This window comes from Xiphophorus maculatus, chromosome 10, assembly GCF_002775205.1.
Source record: "Xiphophorus maculatus strain JP 163 A chromosome 10, X_maculatus-5.0-male, whole genome shotgun sequence".
Taxonomy (NCBI): domain Eukaryota; kingdom Metazoa; phylum Chordata; class Actinopteri; order Cyprinodontiformes; family Poeciliidae; genus Xiphophorus; species Xiphophorus maculatus.
In genome coordinates, this window is record NC_036452.1 from 19,949,716 (window position 1) to 19,958,421 (window position 8,706).

Here is an 8,706-nt window from a genome sequence, read left to right on the forward strand (position 1 = left end):
CTGTATAGATCATGGAGTATAATTTGATATCAATTCAGGCCGAGGCAGCTGTTCGGTATAGTAAGAAAGTTTTTGACAATTTTTGAGAAACTGCAGCAAACTCCCAATTATGTGCAGAGATTTGCTGACTTTGCCTGAATTTCCACTATAATTTACAAGAAACTGGAGGGACTGGTTGATATAATTTGGCAGTAAATGGATAAAAACTGCATTGATTTGATTGATAACATCAAATGTAATGTTATCAGTCAAATGTGTAGTCCACAGGGGGCCACATAAAAAAGCTATGGCGGGCGGATTTGGCCCACGGGCCTTGAGTTTGACACGTGTGCTTTAGCAGAAAATCAATTAATACCTTTAGGTTGAATTAAGCACAATGGTGGCAGCATCATGCCTAGGGGATTCTTACTCTTCCATATTAATATCTTACAGCAACAGTAAATCTAAATCCTATTGGTTGGTATTACTGGATGTCAAGAAACATTTCATTTATTTTATAATTGTTTGCAATTGTGCTAAACTGATTTGTTTTGCATAATAAAACCATCTACACCATTTGGCAGTTAGCGAACTAAGATCACAGTTTTGTCCTTGGTCCTCTTTTGTTTAATATTTGCAGGTTCCTTAGATTATAGAGTAGTGCAACATTTATTACCCTTCATATAATGATGCCACACAACTTTACATTTGTCACCACATGATCAAAGTCCATTACAGCGAGTCACTGTGTGTGTATTTTCAGTGAGTGGATGAGTCACACTGACTACATACGCCAAAGAAAACTTAATGCAGAAAAGAAATAAATACATTTTGGAACCAGCATTTATTTAAAATGTACAATATAAAGTTTTCCTTGTTTACAGTGCTTAAAGTTTACTGACATTCTTTGAATATATTTATTCATATGTTGTTTTCTTCTCTTTTAAGTTAACCAGAGCTGGCGCAATACTGTACATAAGCAAACTAGCTAGCTGCTGCTTAAGAAAAGCAGGCCAGCAGGGGGCGCCAATGTCTGAGGATTTGTTTACCTTCCAAAAAGCTCGAGGTCATGTGACAGTTTCCTTACAACTGATAATGACTTAACAGGACCTCACCTTTAAAATAATCAAAACCATAGACATGGTCAAAACGAACTATTTGACCGCCAAAAATCATGCTAACACGACCATGGGTTGGAAAACTCTTAATTATATTACGTATGAACGGTGATAAAAGGAAATGTAACCAAACTTAGAACGAAGTTTAATCAAAAATAAAACAGCTGTTTTCCTTTTCTCTCTTGCAGCAACAGCGCCCCCCAGCTGTAGGCTGCGGGTTACTGCCATTTACATGTTATCACAGAGCGGCTCTCAGACAGGCGCCGTGGAAAGGGCAGGATATTCTCCGTGCATTATTCGCCACGCGGAAGTGCGAACTGCGGCTGAACGATAAGAAGCCGCCGGTTCCTGATAAACACCAGAACACCTGCTGCTCCTGCTGCTGCTGCTGCTGCTGCTGCTCCCTCCGTGCCAGCATGGCACCCAGAGATCCTCTGCTCGCCTCCCTCAGAGGTAAGCATCCACAGCAGCGGGCTCGGGATTGGTGTGGCGTTATTTCATCAACATTTCAGCTTCACGTCGGCTGTTTCGGGGTTTTTCCTGTTTCTTGTAAACAAGAACCTGCTCTTCCTGCCATTATAATAACCAGACAGCTGACCCCCCCCCCTACAGCCACATCAACCTACTGAATGTTACCATTCATCACGTTATCCAACGTTATCCGTGTTTTAATCTCTAATGTGTGTGCGTGTGTGTGTCAGTGTGTGTCCTGAACATGCAGTCAGACGGAGGCGTAGTGACGGACTCCAGTCCTCACCTCCCCTCCTGCTGCCAGCTGCTGGAGCTGGTCCTCAGAAAGGGGCTGCAGCGTGAGCACCTTACTCCATATTTAACCCTCCTCCCATGGCTTCCTGTGAAGATGTTTGACCTCTAAATGTTTTTGAATATCTCTCCTCAGAGCCAGTCCTCAGTCTGGCCCAGAGAGATTACTGGCAGTGCTTTGAGCAACTTCCTCACCAAGACACCTGTGGCAGGTAGAAGGAGCTCCCTACAGTTTGTTGTTGTTGTTGTATTTCTGCTGAGATTGATATGGAATATACTTTATTGATTCCCAACGGGAAATTGCTCATTTGCTCACAAGCTACTCCGTCCAAACTGTTACGTATTAATAAATACAATATAACCATAAGGGATATAAAATGTATTAAATAAATAGTAGTCAGTGACTCTTGAGATATGGGACACATGCACGTGTTTTTAATTTAAGAACGTGTTTAGTTGGTATTTAATTACTCCTGTTCAGTTAATACAAAATAACAAATTTTGCACCACAAAAAACTGTTTGATTTAGAAGTTAAAAACCACAGTTTCACAGACAAATGCTTCTCAAAAAACAGAATAAATATTATTAAACACACACACACACACACACAGGAAGTCCATCGGACGGAGTTGGCGGCGCATGACGAAAGTGACAAAGAACTTATAAGTGAAAAGAAAATACTGCTCTTGTAATGATAACTCAGTTCAAATAAATGCTGAAATGTGGAAATAACTTAGATTTCAAGCTAAATGGAGGAAAGGAATGTAAACAAAAAGATACAGACAAGAACCCTTAGCCTGTAGAAGTGTGCGATATTTTGGTATCAAACCGATACCAAGTATCACCAATACCAGTACTGATACCGACACTTTTTACTATCGTCAAACTTCTGACCTTCAGGTGATTTTATGTATTTCTTTTTTCCTCTCAGTTATTTTGTTCAAATCAAAATCTTTAGGGATCTACAAAATATACATGGAGTTGCAATGCAAAAACAAAACAGAATTTCAATATGGAATCTGAAACTATAGCATCGATCTTAACCGTGCTAGCACCGATCCAATACCGACTTGGTATTACCCATATTTTTTATTAACATCCCCCCCCCCCCGGTTCAGGCTCTCTGCTCTTTCCCTGGCCGTCGAGCAGACCAGAGTTTGCAGGAAGCTCATCTCAGCCCAAGGCCGGGGCCGCTACCTGCTGCGGCTGGCCCTCGGCCGCAAGACTCTGTCGCAGTTCTTCGCCCACCTGCTGCACACGCCCAGAGTTCTGGAGGTCAGACACGCTGCCAACACTTTGCTTTCACCGATCCGTCACGCCTCACTGACACGTCTATTCATCCTCTGATTGCAGTGGTACAGTCCCACGTTATCGATCCTCAGGAATGAGGAATTTGTCGGTGAGACGTTTAGTAAATGGAGAGGCCTAGTCAAAGCCGAGGGCACGTTTGTAGCCATTTCAGTTTGAGCTCTGCTTTTGTTTGTTTTTTGTGTCCCCCAGAGCCGTTCATGTCGCTGCTGCTGGTGCTCTCTCACATGGAGTTCAAGCTGGACATGGAGGTTAGTGAAAAACAGCAACATGTAGCGCGGTGATACTCTCACTTGTTCCAGTATTTATTTGTTGTTGTTGTTTTTTTTGCTTCTCTTTAAACAGAACTGTAGTTTTCTAGACGAGAGCTGGCTGCTACCGGTAGGAGCACCACAACAAAACTTTATTGAATAAAGTCTGGACACTAGCACTGTCTTTTCATTTGGAGTTTACTTTTCTGTATTTTGTCTTGTTAGAACTGCAAGATCACATATACGTAATTTATATGTCATGTTTTAGACCAGGGGTCTGCGACTTTTACAATCCAAAGAGTCATTTTTGCCCTCAGTCCAGCTCAATAAGATCCGTTTAGAGACGCAAATGTCACATGTCAGTTCGAACATCCACTGCAGAAAATGTGTCCTTCTTAAATAACCAATATTTTATTTTTTGCAAAGGATGAACACATTTTCTTCTGTGGGATGTTAATTTGTTCGGAAAATGCATTAAAGACACGCAGGCACAACTTAACAAGAAAAGCTGAGTTAAAAACATGTTGCTGGTACTTTTAGTGACATTCTGTTGTGGAAATTTGATACAATTATTACATGAAAAACACTGCTAAAACCTTTTTAAAAATTTGCTGGTTTGTTATTATTATTGTGTTTTTTGGCACTAGTGACTGTTATTGAACAATAAATATGCAATAATGCACTATTATTCATTGGTCCTTCACATAAAGTCTCACTAAATTCACTGAATTTGAGGTTACAGTGTGGAAAACTTTGCAAAAGGTTTGCAGAATCCAAAGTCAGGAATGCATTGTGGGAAAACTGACGTAACGATAGGCAGACGAACGTGACAGATTGTTTGTTTCTAGGTGTGTGACACCTATGAAGTCGTGCCATGTCGGGAAGTTGGGATGGTTTTAAGGTTTGTAGCTTAACCCCGTACAAAGAAACAACAATTTGCTCCGGGTCATGCAACGTCACCTCCATGTTTCCCCTCCCCCCCAGGTATCTAAGCGGACGTGTCTTCGTCCTGGACTTGGTGCCTGGCAGCCAGGCTCATGTCGACATGTTTGTCTCCTCTGGTGACATCATCGATGAGATCAACGGGTCTTCCCTGAGAAACTGCAAAAACGGACAAGTGAGGAAATCGCTGCCTTTCCTTTGTCTTCATTAGCTGCGGATAGAAAAGTGTCACCTGCATAAAGGCGAACCTTGACCTTTTATCTTGCGGTCTGATGCGTTCTGCCATTTCTTCTCGCTTCCAGGCAGGCGTTGTTCTGTCGCGTCTCAAGGGCTGCCCTCTGTCCATCCGTATTCTGCGATGCAGGGCCCAGGACGGAACGATATATCGTCCCCTCGTCAAAATCTTGAGGGCCCTGAGGATGGAGAACCCCAACGCGCAGCTCGGCCTCACTCCCCAGCAAAAGCAAGCCAACGTCGGGCAAAAGCCTCCCGGCGCCTCCCAGTGCCTCAAAGAGGGAAGGCAGGTGTTCACACGGCCTCTCCAGAGCTTGTAGATTTGACCTCAACTCACTTAACTCGCCAATTTCTCGACAGAATCGTCTACATTGTGAAGTACTTGGGGAAAGCAAACATCGGAATGGTAATTTTTTTCTGCTTGAAAATGCTGCTAACGTTTGCTAAAACTGATGCAACTTCTGGTTTTCCCCCCCGTTTAGTTTGGAGGAAAGGAAGTCTTGCAGCATGCAATTCCTAAAGTGTTGCATAAAAACCAGCCAAGCAAGGTGAGAAATGACTCGAACGCCTGCAGGCACATTGTAAAATATGCTGTTGAATTATTATGGCCTGAGTGTAACGTATCCCTTAGGAGGTGCTCTTAGACCTAAAGGAAACACACTTGACATGTACAGACAGAAATAGTACGATGGTAAGAAGAAAATATCAGCACAATAACGTTAAATTCCCCTCTGCAATATGTTTATAGTATCCATGTCTCCTCAGAAGCTGTTTGAGCATCACTACCCAGAGGTTTCTTGCGTGGGGAGGTTTGCTCAGCCCGGATACACGATATTTGCCTTCTGCGTGGCGTAAGTACCGACACGCCCAACACATCCGGGGCGTCGGCACTTTAAGTTGAGGTGAAACAGTCCCAGAAGGTTGTTTCTGTAATGCATTTTTTATTTTTTTTGTTTCTTTCAGAGATTCTCCAGAAACTCCTCGGTCCTCTGGGTTTTGTTGTGTTGTGCTCAAAGCCGGCAACACGAAGGAGTGCGAGGATATAGTCTGCCGCATTGGTGAGGCCTGTTGCCGAGACGGTCATCAAACGATGCAACGCGAAAAGTGAGAGGCGTTGTAGGTAGAAAAAAGGAGAACATTTCCACCAAGAAACTCAGAAAAGTTTAAATTAATCCCCCCCAAAAAAATTCTAGAAAAAAAACAGGGAAATTTGGAGTTTCAAAAGTCAAAGATTTTCTAGAAAAGTCGAAAATGTTCACCTTTAGAAACACCAAAATTTCTAAGATTTTTCTAGAAAATCTCTGAGATTAATCTCAATTGGGGGGGGGGGGGGTTCTAGCAAATTTTTGACTTCAAAATTTGAAATTTGAGTTTTTCGGTGAAAATTTACTTTTTCTGTCTACAATTGCCCTAATATGCCGTCGCATTATACAGATTCATTACACGGAGATGTTTGCTGTAGTTATGCAACTTTGATTCTTATGTTTCTCAGAAAATTGAAATATTTGGCTAATAAGGTTTCCAATCCAGAAATGTAATGACTTAATGACGGAGTGCAGGGGCAGATCTAGAAAAATATCTATGGGGTGGCAAGAGGGGAGGCAAGGAGTCTTCAGGGGTGGCAGGATATATGTATATATACAAACGGCCCACAGACCACACTTTGTAGACCATTGGTAAGATGTTAATCAGCCCTACGAGCTTAAGACCAGTGTTAACCTAGGCTTCCATTACAAATCAGGTTTACCCATGTGCCATGTTGATGCAGCGTTTAGGTAAATCCAACAGAGTGTTCCTGACCGCAGTAGCAGGCTTTGCAATTCGATCCCATTTTAGAAGCACCTCGACGTTAAAACATTTTCCTTTCTGTGTTTTTACAGCTGCTGGGTTCAAGCATACAGAATGGTTTGTATAGCCACCGATCAACTCACCCATGTAAATAAATTCAATAATAAAAAAAAAATAGCTGTATTATTGTCTGTATATCACCACAAGACACAACTTTGTATTCATAAAGACCTTTAATAGAAAGACATGTGACAACATCTCATAAATAGTATTAAATGTAGCTGCCAAGATTTTGTGTTTTGAGATAAAAAGCGGCCCAGAGAAATCATGGGGTTTCGGGGTCTGCAGTGCTCCCTCACACCGTGCAGAGGATCAACTGGGACAGCCAACACTCTGACGCTGCGGCGAGGCGCACCCAGGATGGCATGCTGGCATTTTCTGATCAATAGCAAAGAGAAACGAAAGAAACGCTGCTCCCGTTAGGTTGTGAAGCATTTGATTCTTGTCAAAAGACTTTAGACGGCTCCGTTAATAAAAGGAGCCCTCCCCCAAACGTCATTACATTTAGCCTGACAAGCCAAAAAAGGTCAAATCATGTCCATGGTGCAGTTGGGCTTGTGGAATGGTTGGTATGCTGCATCACTAAAAATACAAAAAATTCAAGAAGAACTTATATATATATATATATATATATATATAAAATCAAGAAATAAAAATGTCCACAAAATGGATAAGTATGATAAATAGGACAATTTGTTAAAACAAAGCAGGCAGGCAGCCCCTTAGGCCCGTTCTCCCCTTATCCTGCGAGCCAGCTGGATGTCCTTGGGCATGATGGTGACACGTTTAGCGTGGATGGCGCACAGGTTGGTATCCTCAAAGAGACCCACCAGGTAGGCCTCGCTTGCCTCCTATAGGAAAGGACAAAAGGAGGAGGAGAAAATAAACTAACAATTGTACCATTTACAACATTTCACATTAGGTTAGCTTTAAGTTTCTTACCTGGAGAGCTCCGATAGCTGCGCTCTGGAAACGAAGATCGGTCTTGAAGTCCTGTGCGATCTCCCTCACCAGGCGCTGGAAGGGCAGCTTACGGATAAGCAGCTCCGTGGACTTCTGGTAGCGACGGATCTCCCTCAAAGCCACAGTACCGGGCCTGCAAGAATGGAAAAAGAAAGAAAAAACAAAAAAAGCGGTTTCAAAATTCCTTCACCTTGTTGCAACAACCGGTTTAGTAGGCTATACTAACGTAAACATATGAAGTACCTGTAGCGATGTGGTTTCTTCACTCCTCCTGTGGAGGGGGCGCTCTTCCTAGCAGCCTTGGTAGCGAGCTGCTTCCTTGGCGCTTTACCTCCAGTGGACTTACGGGCGGTCTGCTTGGTACGAGCCATATCGTATTACCTGAAAAATGGCAATAAAAGCGCATTAATTCAAAAAGCGGATAATTTTTTAAACCCAGACTAGACAGTCGGGGGGTGGGGGGAGAAGGGAAGCTGTCGCATTTGTAAACACAATGCTAAAACTAGCCGAGCTAACGCCGCTCCCCTCCCCCAACGTCGCGGCCATGGGAGGCGTCGGCCTACAACAGCCGACGTTCATAAACACACGTTTACAGACACCGGTTATCCCGCTTCCTTTTATGAGTGTAAATAAAGAATTATACGGCAGTTTAAACCAGTTACGTCGACGTTATATAAACAAACCTAATGTCTGTTGGTGAACTAAAAAGCTCAACAGATCAAAACAAATGGCGCCCGAAGCAGCGCGGCTCTGCCTCGACCTCGCCATTTTCAGTTTCGTCCCGAAAAAAACAAAACAAACAAAAAAAACCCCAGTGCCGACTCAATACAAGCGCCATTAGCTGAAAGTGTTCACGTTTTAGACTGGTGTCCTGGCAAATTAAAGGAACGGCACTGGAAGCTGGTTTGTTTACCCCGTTTAGTTTTAAACCGCTACATGTAGAGAAGTACCGAAAAACGTCACCCTAAGAGCCTCCATTGTTCTATTTTTAGCGTTCATTAACGAGTAGACATGTTAGGCCAACAACTGTAGACGATCGGAGACCCTCGGAAAATTCAAAGCAAAGGCAGATAATTTACGCCAAACTTAGACGGCACGGTTAAACGGCTGCGTTACCTTTTAAGTTGAAGTTGTACTAAGAAGTTGTTGCGTCAGATGTGCCTCCGCTGTTATACACCGCTGAAAACGACTATAGACGGGAGCGTGAACGAAGCAGTTTATTAATACTTCAACGTGACGTCATGTTTTTAGCATACTGAGCACGATTGGCTTGTCCTCCATACGGGATATGGCGCAGCCA

At 43.0% G+C, this 8,706-nt stretch overlaps 2 protein-coding genes across 3 annotated transcripts; one reads left to right on the forward strand and one right to left on the reverse strand.

Annotated features, from left to right (window-relative positions):
* The first annotated feature begins 1,316 nt into the window (after nt 1–1,316).
* On the forward strand, nt 1,317–7,085 carry LOC111609822. Of its 2 annotated transcripts, none has more exons than XM_023340425.1 (16): nt 1,317–1,550; nt 1,799–1,906; nt 1,996–2,071; nt 2,979–3,135; nt 3,214–3,259; nt 3,361–3,419; nt 3,514–3,549; nt 4,268–4,320; nt 4,404–4,536; nt 4,664–4,881; nt 4,956–5,001; nt 5,078–5,143; nt 5,227–5,286; nt 5,361–5,446; nt 5,559–5,653; nt 6,476–7,085. In XM_023340425.1, exons 1-16 carry the CDS (start codon nt 1,514–1,516, stop codon nt 6,508–6,510), a joined length of 1,311 nt encoding a protein of 436 aa, XP_023196193.1. In that variant the 5' UTR covers nt 1,317–1,513; the 3' UTR covers nt 6,511–7,085. The 2 variants fall into 2 exon arrangements, with proteins under 2 accessions (XP_023196193.1, XP_023196194.1); XM_023340426.1 differs by having other exon boundaries at nt 5,364–5,446.
* On the reverse strand, nt 6,598–8,621 carry LOC102229266 (histone H3.3). The gene is made up of 4 exons (XM_005809617.2): nt 8,523–8,621; nt 7,650–7,787; nt 7,386–7,539; nt 6,598–7,294 (listed from the first exon to the last, which is right to left on the reverse strand). Exons 2-4 carry the CDS (start codon nt 7,775–7,777, stop codon nt 7,166–7,168), a joined length of 411 nt encoding a protein of 136 aa, XP_005809674.1. The 5' UTR covers nt 7,778–7,787; nt 8,523–8,621; the 3' UTR covers nt 6,598–7,165.
* Nucleotides 8,622–8,706: the final 85 nt, after the last annotated feature.